At 61.2% G+C, this 16,993-nt stretch overlaps 2 protein-coding genes and 2 non-coding genes across 4 annotated transcripts; 2 read left to right on the top strand and 2 right to left on the bottom strand.

The window, feature by feature from the left end:
• The first annotated feature begins 5,467 nt into the window (after positions 1-5,467).
• On the top strand, positions 5,468-8,716 carry GAMT (guanidinoacetate N-methyltransferase). The gene is made up of 6 exons (XM_045491226.1): positions 5,468-5,726; positions 6,730-6,875; positions 7,086-7,149; positions 7,453-7,520; positions 7,678-7,788; positions 8,322-8,716. Exons 1-6 carry the CDS (start codon positions 5,546-5,548, stop codon positions 8,460-8,462), a joined length of 711 nt encoding a protein of 236 aa, XP_045347182.1. The 5' UTR covers positions 5,468-5,545; the 3' UTR covers positions 8,463-8,716.
• Positions 8,717-9,200: 484 nt separating this feature from the next.
• NDUFS7 (NADH:ubiquinone oxidoreductase core subunit S7) lies at positions 9,201-15,555 on the bottom strand. The gene is made up of 8 exons (XM_045491227.1): positions 15,455-15,555; positions 14,394-14,427; positions 13,450-13,518; positions 12,989-13,106; positions 11,782-11,961; positions 11,665-11,711; positions 10,900-10,988; positions 9,201-9,363 (listed from the first exon to the last, which is right to left on the bottom strand). The coding sequence occupies exons 1-8, from the start codon at positions 15,468-15,470 to the stop codon at positions 9,266-9,268; spliced, it is 651 nt and encodes a 216-aa protein (XP_045347183.1). The 5' UTR covers positions 15,471-15,555; the 3' UTR covers positions 9,201-9,265.
• A 189-nt stretch (positions 15,556-15,744) lies between these two features.
• On the bottom strand, positions 15,745-15,818 carry TRNAN-GUU. The gene has a single exon. It is a non-coding gene; the product is annotated as a tRNA-Asn (tRNA).
• Positions 15,819-15,959: 141 nt separating this feature from the next.
• On the top strand, positions 15,960-16,032 carry TRNAF-GAA. The gene has a single exon. It is a non-coding gene; the product is annotated as a tRNA-Phe (tRNA).
• The last annotated feature ends 961 nt before the right edge of the window (positions 16,033-16,993 follow it).

Raw genomic sequence — 16,993 nt, 5'->3', positions numbered from 1 at the left:
CGGTGGCTGTCGGCAAGACCGCGGTGACGGTGGGTGGGTGGGAGGGCCCGCCGGGCCCCGTCCGCAGATGGAACCGCGGGTGGACGCCGGGCACGCCCGTGAGCGCCCCGCAGGACGGCCCTGCAGCCCGGAGCTGGGCGCCCGGCGCGCGACCACGGGCGCTGGGGACAGTCGGGTCGTTCGGGTGACCTGTGCCGCGGGACTCCGCTTACTCCCCGCCTGCCATAAGTTCCCTTACTCGTCGTCGTAAAATTAAGTGAATGGAAGGAGTGAAGGAACTAGGTCGCAGGCAAACGGTACAAAACAAAACGTTTAAAATACAACTTCATCTCGCCCACTTTATAGTTTGCAAGGCATGTGGGCATCGGTGTCAATTTCAGTAGTCACCCGCTTGGAGTAGCTCAGTCCCCATTTGCAGATGGGAGAGGGAGGCCAGCAGGAGAGAAATGAGTGCGTGGTCCCAGGTAGCATCAGGCAGGCGTTGTGTCCCCCACCTGGGAACTGTCCTCGTGCGCGGTTTTTGTTTTGCTTTGCTTTGCTTTGCTTTTTTGCAGGTCGAAAGAAATCAGTAGCACTTGGCAGGGACCGGTAGCCCATTGTGGGGTCCCTGGGGAGCTGGACGGACATATCCAAGACATGTGGACATGAGTGCACTGGGGACAGGTGACGGGAAAGCAAACATGAGAGGCAGGGTGGCATTGTCCTTCCAATGGGGCCAGCTCCACAACCCCACTTTGAGGAATTTATCCCCCAAATGCTGGCCCCACTGTGTGCACAGAGATGTCCCAGGAAGCTAACAGTCTGCTATTAAAATCAGAAAACTTGGGGCGCCTGGGTGGCGCAGTCGGTTAAGCGTCCGACTTCAGCCAGGTCACGATCTCGCGGTCCGTGAGTTCGAGCCCCGCGTCGGGCTCTGGGCTGATGGCTCAGAGCCTGGAGCCTGTTTCCGATTCTGTGTCTCCCTCTCTCTCTGCCCCTCCCCCGTTCATGCTCTGTCTCTCTCTGTCCCAAAAATAAATAAACGTTGAAAAAAAAAATTAAAATTAAAAAAAATAAAAATAAAATCAGAAAACTTGAAGAAAAAAAAAAAAACCCCACATGTCCATCTACTGGTATCTGGATAAATAAACCATGAAGGGCATGAATGAAATACACAGCAAGTGGTTAAATGAAGGAAGCCAGACACAAACTTTTGAAAATAATATATTTTTAAAAATACAGACACTGGGGTGCCCAACTGGCTTGGTTGGTAGAACATGGGACCCTTGAACTCAGGTTTGAGAGTTCAAGCCCCACATTAGGTTTGGACCCTAATTAAAAACTACAACAAAAACATTAAAAGTACAGACACCAACCAGGAATAAAATAACTAAGACCCACGTATCTGCCACTGGAACAAATATATGTTAGTGTTACGTTTGCTTCCTATCTTTTTAAACTGAACTAGCCAGCTGGATTTTTCCCTCCTTTCTGACTCATTTCCTCCCTCCCACCCCATAGCAAATGCTGTGACAAAAATGGGTACGTGGACACTTCTGAATTTACTCCTATGAAAATGTGCATATTGAAGACACAAAATATGGTTTGGGTCCCTTTTTTATTGTAAAATACACATAACATAAAATTTAGCATTGTCACTATTTGTTTTATTTATTTATTTTTTTACGTTTATTTTTGAGAGAGAGAGAGATACAGAGTGCCAGCGGGGAAGGGGCAGAGAGACAGAATCGGAAGCAGGCTGTAGGGTCCAAGCTGTCAGCACAGAGCCCCATGTAGGGTTCGAACTCACCAACCACGAGATCATGACCTGAACTGAAGTCAGACATTTAATTGAGCCACCCAGGTGCCTCTAGCATTGTCACTATTTCTAAAGTGCACAGCTCGGTGGCACCAAGCACGCTGTCATGCAGCTGCCCCCACCATCCGTCTCCAGAACTTCCCATGTCCCCAAACTGAGACTCTGTCCCCATGAAACATGGACTCCCCACCCCTGGCTCCCCCCATCTACTCTCTGTCTCTGTGGACGGGACTCCTCTAGGGACCCCCTGTGAGTGGGGTCATGCAGGACGTGTCGTTCTGTGTCTGGCTTCTGTCACTGCGCACAGTGTCCTCTGGGTCCATCCACGTGGTGGCAGGCGGCAGGATGTCCTTCCATTTTATTTTATTTTATTTAAAAAAGTTTTACTTAGGGGCGCCTGGGTGGCGCAGTCGGTTAAGCGTCCGACTTCAGCCAGGTCACGATCTCGCGGTCCGTGAGTTCGAGCCCCGCGTCGGGCTCTGGGCTGATGGCTCAGAGCCTGGAGCCTGTTTCCGATTCTGTGTCTCCCTCTCTCTCTGCCCCTCCCCCGTTCATGCTCTGTTTCTCTCTGTCCCAAAAATAAATAAACGTTGAAAAAAAAAAAATTAAAAAAAAAAATAAAATAAAATAAAAAAGTTTTATTTAGGGGCACCTGGGTGGCTCAGTCGGTTGAGCGTCTGACTTCGGCTCAGGTCATGATCCCACAGCTTGTGAGTTCGAGCCCCACATCGGGCTCTGTGCTGACAGCTCAGAGCCTGGAGCCTACTTTGGATTTTGTGCTTCTCTCTCTCTCTCTGCCCCAACCCACTTGCATTCTGTCTCTGTCTCTTTCAAAAATAAATAAAAACAATTTTTTTTAGTTTTATTTATTTTAATTTTTATTTATTTTTGAGAGACGGAGACAGAGCGTGAGCGGGGGAGGGGCAGAGAGAGAGGGAGACACAGAATCGGAAACAGGCTCCAGACCCTGAGCCATCAGCCCAGAGCCCGACGCGGGGCTCGAACTCACAGACCGCGAGATCATGACCTGAGCTGAAGTCGCTCAACCGACTGAGCCACCCAGGCGCCCCAACGCTTATTTATTTTTGAGAGAGAGAGAGCACGAGCGGGGCAGGGGCAGAAAGAGAGGGAGACACAGAATCCGAAGCAGGCTCCAGGCTCCGAGCTGTCAGCACAGAGCCCGACGCGGGGCTCCAACTGCGAAATCATGACCTGAGCTGCAGTTCTCCCAACCAACTTACCCACCCAGGCGCCCCTGGTCCCTTTTCACTTAAAAAGTATAATTTTGTATATAATACTCTACGCACACACAAAAATACGGTGACAGGGACATTGCCTGGTAAAGCAGCTAGGCATGGGCCAGGAATCACGGGGAGAGTCCTGTCACAGCTGCCACGTGGCTTGTAGTAATCTCATTCACATATTGCTTATTTTTTACTTTAACTTTTTATTTTTTATTTTTTTAATTTTAAGTAGGTTCCATGCCCAATTTGGGGCTCAAACTCACGACCCTGACATCAAGAGTTGCATGTCCCACCGACCGAGCCAGCCAGGTGCCCCACTTATCCCTTATTCTTGTTCATCCCCCACAACGGGCTGTGAGCTCCAGGAGGGGCAGGATGGGACCACCAAAGCAAGCTACTCCATGTGTGTTTGACGAATGAATTTCGCTTCCCACGACCCGTTACTCTATAATGGGGCTGGTAGACTTTTTCTGTACAGGGCTAAATAGGAAATATTTTGGTTTTGTTGGCTGTAAGATCTTCATGGCGATGACTCACCTGTACTGTTATAGCCAGAAAACTCCCGAGTCCTAATTCTAACAAGCGGAGACGGCTATGTGCCAATGAAAGTATTTACCCACACGTAAACGTGAACGTCGTATGATTATCATGTGCTGTAAATTAGTCTTGTTTTGATTTTTTTCCAGCCATTTAAAAACACAAAGACCATTCTAAATTGTACCGAAACAACAGCAGGGGGATGCAGCCTACAGGCTGATGCCAACTCTGTAACTTTTTTTTTTTTTAATGTTTATTTATTTTTGAGAGAGACAGAGACAGAGTGCAAGTGGGGGAGGGGCAGAGAGAGGGGGAGACACAAAATCTGAAGCGGGCTACGGGCTCCAAGCTGTCAGCACAGCAGAGCCCGATGTGGGGTTTGAACCCGTGAACCATGAGAAAATGACCTGAGCTGAAGTTGGAGGCTCAACTGACTGAACCACCCAGGCGCCCCCCCGACTGTGTAACATTTGAAGGATTTGATCAAACATGTTACTTTTCTAGTCAGAAATATATATACTTCATATGTGTAATCTTTTAAGACTGCGGTCTGGAGTCAGACGCATCCCTCCTCCTATCGTCTCTGCCACTGATTCGCTGTACGGCCTCGAGGACGTCACTTTCCCTCTCTGATCCCAGGTCTGCAGGCTGTGAGATGCAGATGAGAACAGCACACCCTAGGGTCTCCCACGAAGAGCGGACACAAGGAATGACCATGTGTCATTCACTCACCCACATGAGAGGGAACAAGCATGGCCACCCCATTTGGGAGGAGAGGAAGGTGAACTTGGAACAGAAAGCACTTGGCTAAGTTGCCAGGCAGACCGTACTGGGCCCATGGCCACTTTTGGGGATGGAGCTCAGGTTGCATCTCGGTGACCCCTGGGAGGTCCCTCCTCTCTGGGGACACTGAAGCCACAGGGGAGGCTCCAAGCAGACTGCCTCTCATTGCTGTCACTTAGGGTCTGTGTAGGCAGCAGCCTCGGAGAATCCCCCCGTGATCCCTACTTAGCATTCGTGGCCTTGAGTGACCCCTGCCCTCGTGTGCCTGACTTCTAACCAATACAGTATGTCCGGGTGAAGAGATACGGCTTCTGTGACTAGATTCCAAGCAATTCTGACATTGCAGATTCTCTCGTTGGTTCTAATGAAGCATGCTGTCCGGTTGGGGAGGCTCATGTGGCCAGGGACTGAGGCCCTCCTACCAACAGCCCCAAAGGAACCGGCTGAGGCCAGCAGCCAGTCAATGAGCTTGAAAGTGGATCCTTCCCCGCATGAGCCTTCAGAGGAGCCCCCGGAACTGGCTGGCACCTTGCCTGCGGCATTGTGAGAGGTCGTGAAACAGAGGACCCGCTGAGCAGCACCTGGGGTCCTGACCCACAGAAACGGAGATAATAAACCCGTGTTGCTTGAAGTGGCTACGTTTGGGGTAATTGGTTATACAGCAATAGCTAGCAAATAGTAGCCTGCTTTCTCCTGCCTCAGGCAGGCCATCCCAGGGCATCCCTTAAGCTGGGTGACATTTAGGGGCACCTGGGCGGCTCAGTCAGCTGAGCGTCAGACTCTTTCTCGGGTCAGGTTATGAGTCGTGGGATCCCGCGGCACGAGCCTCTCTCCCTCCCTCTGCCTCTCTACCTCACTCACTCGCTCTGTCTCCCTGCCTCTCAAATAAAAAAGAAAACAAAACTGGGTAACTATTAGCCAGTGCCATCTGTTTTCACAGGATGCACAGGGCGCCTTTGGCCCAGTGGCCGCTAGAGGCCCATCAGACCTCCGTGCAATCCGCTCCCGGCTCCGCCCACCTGTCCCGGCCCCGCCCCTCCGGCCTGCGGGCCGCCCCGCCCCCTCTGGCCCGCGGCCCCGCCCCTCTGGCCTGCGGCCCCGCCCCGCCCCCGCCCCAGAAGGCCTCGCAGGGATCAGGCCCACGCGTCGCGAGCGGAGTCCAGTAGCTCGTCCCCGCCGCAGCATGAGCGTCCCCGCCGCGCCCCCCATCTTCGCCCCCGGCGAGAACTGCAGCCCCGCGTGGCAGATGGCGCCCGCGGCCTACGACGCGGCGGACATGCACCTGCAGATCCTGGGCAAGCCGGTGATGGAGCGCTGGGAGACCCCCTACATGCACGCGCTGGCGGCCGCCGCCTCCTCCAAAGGTAGCCGGGCAGCCACTTGTAACCCGAGGCCGCAGGACGCTCGGATCCGGGGTCCAGCCGGTTCTCCAGCCGGTGTGCATCGGAGCCTCTCCGTGTCTCTGGTTTTCCCGCCCGTAAAATGAGGCTAGCGGGGAGCAACGGGGGAAGTAAAGGGGGTGCTGCAGGCACGGGCTTGCACGCAGAAGGCGCCTCCTAAGTACCAGAAACTTCCAGATGGGGAAGGGTCTGGGTCGAGGGAATGGGCCCCACCATGACGACCTCGGGCGGAGCTCAGCCGCTGTCTTCCCGTGAAGTCGGGGACGCGGTGGGCTATCCCCCCATGAGGTCGGGGACGCGGTGGCGGCCAAGCGAGGGGGGGTGGGGGAGCGCTGCCCAGGAGTTCCCAGAAGCCCCGCCCCGGCTACGAATAGCTCTGGGAGAGCTGAGGCTGCCAAACAGCTGTCCCGGTGGCCCTGTGCCTCGTTCAGAGCCTGAGGGGTGCCGAGGGCTCCCCAGGTCCCCAGGGGCCAGGCATGGGTCCTCCAGGCCTTTGCACAAGCAGTGTCCCTGCGTGGTTGGGATGTTTCTATCACCCGTCTCTTGTCCAGTGGGGACCACTTCCTCCCCAACTGTTGCAGGCCTCAGGCCTCAAACTCACCCCCCTTCTCCTGCAGAAACTTCATTGCAGGGGGCAGGAGGGGGGAGGCCAGAGAAAAGTAACCGAATCAAGAGATAAGCACCACCAGGGATCAAAGTCCAGGATCTGACCTCCCCCCTGGGGCTGGGCCTAAAATCCGCTGCCCACGCCTCCCTGGCTTGCCACCCTCTCTGGCCCCTGGCCAGAGCCCACGCTGTTCCCTCTCAGGGCTAGTGTGTTCTGTGTCACCCTCCGCCTCTGCCCCACTTGTGCTCTCCTGTCCTTGGGGCAAACGTTTCTCTCTGTAAAGACCCTGCCCTCGGGCCCCCTCCTCCAGGCAGCTCCCCCAGCCCCAGCCCGGCGTGTGATGCTGGGATCTTTGCCCAGGGGGCCGGGTCCTGGAGGTGGGCTTCGGCATGGCGATCGCAGCTTCCAGGGTGCAAGAGGCCCCCATCGACGAACACTGGATCATCGAGTGCAACGACGGCGTCTTCCAGCGCCTTCAGGACTGGGCCCAGCGGCAGCCACACGAGGTGCCCGCCTCTGCCTGCACGTCCCCCCTCAGCACTACCCTGTGGGGTCGAGGCCCTTTCCTGGGAGGGGCTGGGGGCCCCGGGCGGTGCAAAAATGGAGGAAGTGGTCTTCTCCCTTGGGAGCTCCTCAGCCCTCTCCCTTGCAGCAGGTGGGAAGATCCCGGACCCCTGTGACTCCCGATCTGTTTTCTGTTTCTCCCCCGCCCCAAGGTGGTTCCCTTGAAAGGCCTGTGGGAGGAGGTGGCCCCTACCCTGCCAGACGGCCACTTTGATGGTGAGGGGGCTTGGGGGCTGGGGGGGGGGAGCCCATGCCTCATTTTCCACCACTAGCCCCTTCCTTGGCCTGCAGAGGGACCCTCTAAGGAACACACGCTGCAATGTTTCACTTGGGGGTACAGATCCGAGAGCCAGGGCCTGGCACTTGGCAGGCGTGTGGACAACTGAGCAGGACCCCGTTCCCAGAGGAGGCGGCACACTGAGCGCTGGGTGAAGCCTCTGGGGTCTAGTCTCCCTGTGCAGACACCGCTGGTGAGGCTGCACCCGGCCCTGACCGCGTAGCCTGTGACTTCCTATGCAGGTATCCTGTATGACACCTACCCCCTGTCCGAGGAGACCTGGCATACCCACCAGTTCGCCTTCATCAAGGTAGGACCCGCTGGGTGGGATGCTCACCCCCCAGGGCTGAGCGGGGGGGGGGGGGGCCTGCCATTTGCACACAGGACACTTCTTCCTGTCTCTCTGACCTGCTGGGATGCAGGAGGCCGCCCTGGGCGATCCCTCCTGATCGCTGTCCCCTGCCCAGGACCATGCCTTTCGCCTGCTGAAGCCCGGGGGCATTCTCACCTACTGCAACCTCACGTCGTGGGGGGAGCTGATGAAGTCCAAGTACTCGGACATCACCACCATGTTCCAGGTGCGGCAGCCTGGGAGCTCCCCGTGGGTCTCTGCCCCACCCCCCGAGCCAGGCAGCAGCTGGAGTAGCTTGTGACCTAGGGGGTGGTTCTTGACCTCAGGGGCTGATCTCTTGGGTGGAATGTGAGCTCCAGAAAGAAGTGTGTCAAGACTCTCCCCAGCTATGACACCTTCCTGGCTCCCCAGTGCCCTCAGGATACAGGGATATGGCCCAGCCTCCCCACCCAGGCATCCCCCTCCCTCTGCCCTCCTCCACCCAGCGTGTCTTTATTGGTTTAGCCACGCTGTCTCCGGCCTCGGCTCACGTTCTCCCCGCTGCCTGAGAGGATGTGCAGTAGGCAGCGGCTGGCACCCCATGACAGCAGGAAACTGCTGCCCGAGTCGAGACCCCTGGAGATGCCCCCCCCCCCAGACTGGGGCTCCCTCCCGGGGGCCTTGGCAATTACAAACGCTGTGCCAGGAAGAGTGGGTGCCGTGTGGGTCTCGTGTGGCCTGGTGGCTTGCAGTGACCTGGCCTGTCTCTCCCGCCGCCAGGAGACGCAGGTGCCGGCCCTGCTGGAAGCGGGCTTCAGGCGGGAGAACATCCACACGGAGGTGATGGAGCTGGTCCCGCCGGCCGAGTGCCGCTATTACGCCTTCCCTCGGATGATCACGCCCCTGGTCACCAAGCACTGAGCCCGCCTGGGCCTCCGGCTTGACCACGGGGGGGCCGCAGTCCCATCCCCGTGCCCCGCTCGGTGCCTTCGCAGTCGGGAGTGCAGGCTCTGGGCTCTCGTGGCCCTGGGTTCAAGTCCCGGCCCACACCCGCAGTGGGACGCAGGGCCAGCTTCCCTGACCTTCCCTGCGGGGGGATACCGCTACCTTCCTCTCAGGGGCACCGAGGGTGAAATAAACACGAACACTGGGCTTGCCCGGCACAGTGCGCCGCACCCGCACTTTCGTTTCCTTCTGCCCCCCAAGACCAAGAGCGGCACGTGTTAAATGGGTTTCTGGGGAGCCCCCGTGTCTCTGGGCCAGCACGTGAGCCTCCTGGCGCCCAGGCCGGTGGGCCGGAGTAGCCGTCAGAGCCCGTGAGCCCCTGCCTCCAGTCAGCAGCGGGGGTACAGACGGGGTGCGGAGCCGCATCAGGGCCACCGCGTCTCTGGTCCCACCGTCAGGCGGGGCCTCCGAGGAAAGCAAACCCTGGAAGCCCGGCCTTGCTGGCGAGGACCCACACCACGGCCCAAGGCGTGCCTCCCGAGGCTGGCCGCGCCCGCGTGGTCACCCGCTGCCCTCCTCCGTGCCCCTCCGCAGGCTCTCGGGCCCGTCCGCTCCCCTCCGTCGTCGGTCTTGGGGAGGCCGCGGCGCGGCCGGGGCAGCTCCTACACCTCCCCGAGGCCCCGCCGCCCGCACGTGGCACACAGAGAGGGTGGCGGCAAGGTGGCAGTAGCAGGTTTATTGGCCTCGGGGCCGCCGCAGGGGCCGGGGGGGGGCCGGCACTACCTGCGGTACCAGATGCGGAGCCTCTTCTCCCGCTTGATCTTCTTCTGCAGCTGCAGGATGCCGTAGAGCAGGGCCTCAGCCGTGGGCGGGCAGCCTGCGGGGGGGGGGGGGGGGGGGTGCCTCAGTTTCCCTGTGGCAGGGAGGGGGGCCCCTCGGCCCTAGGCTATCCTGGACCGGCGACTGCATTGCAGACCCCGTGCCCGTCCTCCCTGCCGGGGCCGCCGACCCTCATTTTCTGCCGCCGCTCGGCAGAGGGTGCCTGAGCCAGGATGCAAGTCACGGGGCCTCGCCGAGGGCTGCAGAGCCGGCTCCAGTACCTGCTTCCGTCGGTACCGCCTGGGTGGCGGGTCGGGCCCATCACGGGGCAGGAGCCAGCAAGATGGGCGGTGCCCGGGTCCTGACCCTGGCCTCCAAGCCCTGGGCAGTGGGGGGGCCGAGGCCACCCCTCCTGGGCCAAGCCGCCCTGCCCGCCATTGCCACGACCCGGCTCCGAGACCCCTGGCGGGACACGTGCGGCCTGCCTCCTGACCCTGGGTCACACTCGCCTGGTGGCGGGCCCTTCAGAGAGCGGGTGGGGGAGTTGAGGGGGCAGAGCGGCTGGGGGCGGGCAGGGAGGCCCATATGGTCCACAGACCAACGGGCAGCCCTGGAGAAATGCTCCCCTACAGTCCCTGTCCCCAGCAGGGGGACTGACCGGGGTCTGGCCCCTGGCCCGCAGGGGGGTCCTACGTGCCCTCCCTACCAGACCGGCTCCGTCCCCCTGGCCTGGGGGCGGCCCGGGGCCCGGCGTGGAGATCCGCAGAATGCGAAACGAATCAACACCATGTTACGGTGAACTCGACCCCAAAGTCAAAACCCCTTCCTCTGCCTCATGAGATGCCAGGCGGGACTTCGGCTTCTCGGGGGACGTGGAATTGCGGCCTTGAGCACCCCTGCTCCGCGGACACTCGGGTCGGGTGTTTGGCGCCGGCACTGAGAGCCCGTCCGCAGGCTACGCACCGACCCCTGACCTCCAACCACTGGCGGGGCGGATGCCTGGGGCCCACGGGTGGCAGGGTAACACACAGGACGCCAGTTACCGTGCACTTGAGACAGTCAGTGCTTCTCCAGTGTCCGTGTACCACACGCGTCGTAGGAGATGTATTTACTTACGCCAAGAAAACTATTACTCGTTTCCCGACAAATGTTACGGGGGGAGGGGGGGGGCCTGGATTTTTATTTCCTGAATCTGGCCACCCCGGCAATCTGGGGCCAGGGGAGTCTCGCTCTCCTTGGCGAGAATGAGAACCGTGCACACGGTTCCCTTATTTTTGGCTGTTTTTTTTTCTGGTTTTGTACACGAAACGTAGTTTAAAGCTGGCAGGTGCCTGCAGCCCCCCCCCCCCCCCCCCCCGGGCTGAGGCCAGGCTTCGGCAGCAGCCTGCTCCAACATCTGGATACAAGCTAAGACTCTTCGGGTGGGGAGACCTTCGAGGGGCAGGGGAGGGGGAGGCCGGGGATTCACCCTTCTGCCTGGACCGAAATCTGACCCTCCTTTTGATGGGGGGAGCCCACGGTCTCTGGAGTGCCGGCGCCCCATGGAGCGGGAGGGTGTGGGCAGGGCTCTGCCGCGGGGGCCGCGCGTGCCTACCTGGGACGTAGATGTCCACGGGCACGATGCGGTCACAGCCCCTCACGACGGAGTACGAGTAGTGGTAGTAGCCGCCTCCGTTGGCACAGCTGCAGGGGGGGCACGTGAGGGCCACGCTGGCCACCCCGGCCTGCCCTCCCTACCCGCCCCCCCAATCACGGCGGCCTTCCAGGGCACACAGGCGTCAGGAGCGGGCAGGTGCGCGGGTGGAGGCACAGAAAACAGAACGGCCACCTGACGCCTTCTGTGGGATCAGGCAGAGCAGAAGCAAATGGGCGGACCCCGAGCCCACGACGCTCAGGGAGGGAACCAGACGCGAGAGGCCACACGGGGCGTGAGTCCGCGTGTGTGAAACGTCCAGAACGGGCTCGTCCGGGGACAGGAGAGGGGCTCGTGGGGGCCGGGGGCCGGGGAGGGGGACAGGGTTTCCTTCTGGGATTAGAGAAAATCACGGACCCGCGCACGGTAACAGGATGAACTTAAGGCGGCTCGACACAAGAGCTGAGTGACGCGACCGCCTGACGACGCAGGGAGTGTGGTGAGTTGGCGGCACGCGGAGAGGCGAGGAGACAGAGTGCGCACGGGGCAGGCCGAGGCAGGCAGGCAGAATGGGAGCGACTGCGCGGACGGGAGGGACGTTCTGGGGCGGGCAGCGGACGCAGACCCGGGGCTCCAGGACCGCGACGGCGGGTAGCGGGCACAGGCCGGCGGGAAACGCGCCGGCACATCACGGGCGTGTCTGTGGCGGGCCCGCCCGGCACTCACCTGCCCATGGACACGACGTAGCGAGGCTCGGGCATCTGGTCATAGACCTGGAAGAGACGGCGGGGTCGGGGTGCGGCTCGGGCCGGGGCGGAGGGCGGGCCGCGGGGCCAGGCCTACCTTGCGCAGGGCCGGGGCCATCTTGTTGGTGAGCGTGCCGGCCACGATCATGACGTCCGCCTGGCGCGGGCTGGCGCGGAAGACCACGCCGAAGCGGTCCATGTCATAGCGGGGCGCCGCCATGTGCATCATCTCCACGGCGCAGCAGGCCAGGCCGAAGGTCATGGGCCACAGGGAACTCTGCCGGGGGCCAGGGCGGTCAGCCAGCCACGCCGCCCCCCTGCCCTCCACCACGTGACCTCTGGTGCCGGTCACTGGCCCAGTGTGCCCTCCAGGAAGGTGAAGTGAGCTACCCCGGGGCGGGGGGGGGAGGGGGGCGCAGCACTTCCTCCGTCTGGCAGTCGGGGACCGGGACGTGGCCCCCACTGCCCGCTTCGTGCTAATACAGGTGGCAGGGCTTAGGCCACACGGCAGGCCGACCCTGACAGCATCTCGGGGTTCCACCGCCACGAGCAATGCCGCGCGGGGCACCTCCGTGCTGTGGCTGCAGGCCCTGGCAGAATGTTCGCCGTGGCCCCACTCTTACACACAGACAGAAACAGCGGTGGCCGGCCCCTGGACACCCCCAGCACACCAAGAGGAGCTACTGTCCTGCGAAACAGGTGGTCAGTGGGCGGCGCAGACGCACACGATTCGAGGGAGGGAACCCAACACGGACTGCTCTGTGGTCGGTCCTGGGGGCGGGGGAGGGTGTTCAGGCTTTTCCCAGGAAGGAGCCCCTGTTCTTGGCCTGCACAACGCTCCCAATTACAAAAATCACTCCTATATTAGAAGAGGAAAGAGGGAGGGTGGGGCGCCCGGGCAGCTAAGTCAGCCAAGAGTCCAACTCTCGCCTTCGGCTCAGGTCATGATCTCAGTTTGTGAGTTCAAGCCCCGTGCCAGGCTCTGCGCTGACAAGGCGGGTCCTGCTTGGGGCTCTCACTCTCTGCCCCTCCTCCACTCGGTCTCCCTCTCCGTCTCTCAAAATAAATGAGCTTTAAATAAAAATTAAAAAAAAAAAAAAAAAAAGAAGAAGAAGAATGAACAGAAACAAAAAAACTACAGAGGGCAGGCAGGCCATCCTCTCTGGGGGCCAAGGGAGGGGCCAGGAAGCAGGGCAGGGGCACCGAGAGGACATCAGGGCCAGGAGCAGCCAGGGGCAGGTGCGCACGTGTGCACGCACACGCGGCAGGAGGCCCGAGGGACGGAGGAGGGGGCGGGGGCTCACCCGGCGGGCCCAGTTGATGAGGTCGTCCAGCTTGGCCACCACATACTCGCCCCGGCTGCTGGGAAGCGCGGTGGGTTTGGGGACCACGGCTCCAGCCTTGGACACAGCGGGCTGGGTGCTGGACACAGAACACAGAGTGCAGGGGAGGGAGGGGACGTCAGCCAGGCGGGCATCCAGACAGCCTGCAGCCCAGAGCAGCCTCTCAGAGGGCAGCACCAAGCTGGCCCCCAGCATCCGGGCAGCCAGGCCGGGGGCAGGACGTGCCTGCTGAGCGAAGGAAGGAAATGAAGGGCCCTTCTGGTCTGGGGAGGCGCAGCCGGAGTCTCAGGCGCGCCCTGAGGGCGGGGACCGCGCCGTATGACCCTCCTGGGCAGAGGGAGGGACTGGAGTCACCACGGGCAGCTGCCGTGCCAAGGGGAGGCTTTCGGGTGTGTGCAGGGGCCCAGGAAGGCTGGCCTCACCTGCTGGGGCTGTCAGCGGCCACGCTCGAATGGACACTTCGACCCTGCAGAGCCACGCCCACACCGGAGCTGCGGGGAGAGGGGGTGCACGTGAAGAGGAGCCTGGGGTGCCCCGCGACGCTGTCACAGGGGCCACACTAAGGGGGACACTTCACCCGGGGCCAAATCTGGCCCTCTGCCTGTTTTTGTAAATACAGTTTTATTGGCTGGCCACCACATCCACCCATTCCTGCTTTTTCGCAGCCCTTTTCACAAAGGCCGAGCTGAGTGGTCTCCACAGACACAACCTGGCCCTTCGTGGAAAAAGTCTGCTGAGCCCTGGGCTGCAAAGTATGTGGTTTTCGTTTTATAATTCTCTCATTTTCCCCTTTACTTCACACCGAGTGTGTATTTTATCCCCAGGAAAAAGTCCTTATCAAAACAGGGCAAACTCAGCCCAAATCTGTGTGCTTCTCCAAGCCTCCCAGCTCCCTCCATTAGGAAGAGCCTCTCCTTAGACTGGCCATGCCCCGGGTCCCATGGCACTGGAGGTTTGACTTCCGGGCTCCGTCCACCAAGAGGGCACGGTGGCCACCTGCCTCCCTGTCCTAAGGAGGCCTACCCGAGGCTGCGATCTGAGCAGATGCGCCAGACGCCTTCCTGCAACAGGCAACAAGCGAGTTGTGAGGGAACCCGGGCAGGCAGGTGCGGGTCTGAGTGACGGCTCTGCCACCACGTGGACGGTCCCCACTAAGGGGCCTGAACCCCACCTGCCGCGGGACACCGTCAGCCCCAGCGCTGCCCGACTCACTGTGTGACCTTCAGCAGCTGGGCCCCCTGCCTGATGCTGCTGAAGGGCCGGCCCAGCTCCGAGGTGCTCTGACCCACCCCCTGCCCCTCCCCTGGCCCCACTGTGCCCTCCGTGTCAGGGCCCTGAGGTGGGGGAGGGACACACAGACACTCACCGCAGAGCAAGGATCTGGCGGAGAAGGCCGGGAGCTGCGGAGAGAACCGTGTGGTGGAGGCGATGAGCCCAGGCAGCAACACTGGCAGTAAACCCGGGACCTAGATGGGCCTGCAGGGTCCGGCCTCCAGGAGCTTCCCCACAAGTTCCCCCCGCCTGGCATTTCCTTCCTCCTACCCTTGGTCTATCTAAATTCCACTTAACAAACCCTTGCGAAGAGAGGTCTTTCAGAGTATGAGCCACACGGTGTCACTGCCCTGCTCGATACCCCAAACCCTGAACGAAAAGCCAAACCACACCAGGACCATCCTCCCTTTCCTCAAGCAGGTCAGTGTCCCTCCTGCCCCAGGGCCTTTGCACTTGCAGCTTCCGCTGCCTGAAGCACCCTGCCCCACACGTGCACTTGGCCAGCGCTTCCTACGGGCAGGCTTCAGGTCTACACCAGCCCCCCAGACTCCCTAGATCCTGTCACCCTGTTGCGTCCCCATGTATGTGTTGTGCGGTGCCTGTCTCTCCCAAGATGCGGCTTCCCTGGGGTCCTGTGACTTGATGCCCCACAGGTGTGCGCGAGTAAACAAATCCGCAGACACCAGCGAGGCTCCGGGCTCCGGGCCCCGGGCCGGGGCTCTGAGGTTTCGGAAGCTGGGCCTGAAGACCAAGCTAACCGCCGGGGCTCCCCGGCGGGCCGCCTCTCTCTGTGCCTCGGTTTCCTCAGTTGGAGACTGAGGGCTCTGGATAAGCTCACAGCACAGTAAACGCCCTTCCCCCCTCAGGTGCCGCCAGATCTCGCCGCTCGGCCCTTGGACCACGAACGCACCACCCGGGTGTCGAAACAGAGTCCTGACAACGGTGTCTCCGCGCAACCGCCTTCCTTCGCGCTATGACTTCTGTCCTGCGCGTTCAATCCCTAATCCGGGGACGGGGGTCTCTGCAGCGGGACGGGCTGGACACCGGTCCCCGCCCGGCCGGACCGCGTGCCTGTTTCCTCGCCGTCCCCGCGCCGCTCCCCTCCCGGGACGCGGAGGGGCAGCCCCGCGACCCCGCGACCCCCGACGCACTCACCCGCCAGCGCCGCCATGTTGCCCTCGGCCTTCAAACAACCCCTGCGGTCCGTCCGCCTTAGCGCTCCGGGTCTCCAGGGCCGTCTCCCAAAGCGGCTCGGCCGGGGCGCGGAAGCGAGGAGCCGGGCCTGGGACGTTCCGCCCGCGCGGACTTCCTCCTGACGCGTGCCGCCAGACACCCCACGCGGGACGGGCTGACGCGGGTGGGGGGGGGTGTCGCGAGGAGCGTCCCGGCAAAAGAAGGGGGGTCGCTCGCCGTCTCCTTACCTCAGGAACAAAAGTCCAAAAGTGCGTCCCTGGGTGGGCTCGAACCACCAACCTTTCGGTTAACAGCCGAACGCGCTAACCGATTGCGCCACAGAGACGGCGCTGCCGCCCGGCGCCCCGCGAGGCTTTATGAGGCGCGCGAGGCCGGGACGCAAGGCGCCGGCCCAGGCGGCGCGCGGGCGGCGCGGTGCGGCGCGGCGCGGGGGAGGACTCCGGGTGAGAGCGGCCCCTGCCGCCCCGCCGAAATAGCTCAGCTGGGAGAGCGTTAGACTGAAGATCTAAAGGTCCCTGGTTCGATCCCGGGTTTCGGCAGCCGTTTTGACGCCCCTGCAGAGAGGGAGGGCCCCCCTCTGCTTGGCGGGCGGGGAGCTGCTTCCGCCCACCACCACCACCCCAAGGTCACCCCGGGCCAGCGTGGGTGGGACAGAACCCAGAACGGGACCCTCACAACCCTTGCCCCACCCCCTGGACCATGATTCCAGCCCATTCGGTCAAAACCCACCAAACAGAGTTCGCAGAAACACTTGCCGCTTGCGTGTCGCTTAATTCTTAAGATCCTTCTGCTGGATTTTACACTTGGGGACGAAGGCTCACACCTGCAAGCGCAGGTGAGCAGCAGGCTGGCCTCCAGGCAGGACAAGTCGGTCGGGTCCCGGAGCCCCCGCTGGGGCCGGTCAGGTCTGGCTCCAACGAGGAGCTCCAGGCCCCTTCCCATTTCCTTCCCACTACCCACTAGCCTGTGGAGCTGGATTTCTTTTTAAATTTAGATAAACGTTGCACTTCAGAATAATTTTAGGCACGGAAAAGTCGCCAACACAGAATTCCCATGTACCCAACACCCAGTCCCGTCTTCAGCACCTGCGGCAATTCGCGAACCAAAGTGAACATAGATAGTTTTAACGAAGTCTGAGCCTTATTCACCCTTTTCATTTTCCTGGGACGTCCTTGCCCCGTGAGCAAGGAGAGCAAGGGAGGAGAGCGAGCGACCCGGAGCGGAGCCCCCAGCCCATCTGACGGCTACCCCATGAGACGCCAGAGTCGTGGCCAGCCTGCTCTTGGGTTTCCAATCCACCGCTAGGTCCTGGGGTACTCCGTTATTCAAGAGAGGGCACCCGCAGGGGCAAAGGGCATGCGAGGCTGGTTGATGGAGGGGGAGGGGAGGTGCCCTCCCCCCGGAGCCTGATGGAGAACCCCCCCACAAGGGCAGGCCGGCTGGGGGAGCAGAACCCGGAGCCGGGACGGCACGCATCCGGCAGGGAACTGTGAATTGGGG

Source organism: Leopardus geoffroyi, chromosome A2 (assembly GCF_018350155.1).
Source record: "Leopardus geoffroyi isolate Oge1 chromosome A2, O.geoffroyi_Oge1_pat1.0, whole genome shotgun sequence".
Lineage (NCBI taxonomy): Eukaryota > Metazoa > Chordata > Mammalia > Carnivora > Felidae > Leopardus > Leopardus geoffroyi.
The sequence above is the reverse complement of the archived record's forward strand: the minus strand, read 5'-3'. Positions and strand labels throughout refer to the sequence as shown.

Coding starts and splice junctions, on each gene's coding strand:
- GAMT (XM_045491226.1), top strand. CDS start 5,546: ATGAGCGTCCCCGCCGCGCCCCCCATCTTCGCCCCCGGCGAGAACTGC. Junction 7,150..7,452: donor GCCAGACGGCCACTTTGATG/GTGAGGGGGCTT, acceptor CTTCCTATGCAG/GTATCCTGTATGACACCTAC. Junction 7,521..7,677: donor ACCAGTTCGCCTTCATCAAG/GTAGGACCCGCT, acceptor TCCCCTGCCCAG/GACCATGCCTTTCGCCTGCT.
- NDUFS7 (XM_045491227.1), bottom strand. Junction 13,519..14,393: donor CGCCAGATCCTTGCTCTGCG/GTGAGTGTCTGT, acceptor CTCTCCCCGCAG/CTCCGGTGTGGGCGTGGCTC. Junction 11,962..12,988: donor TCATCAACTGGGCCCGCCGG/GTGAGCCCCCGC, acceptor GGCCCCCGGCAG/AGTTCCCTGTGGCCCATGAC.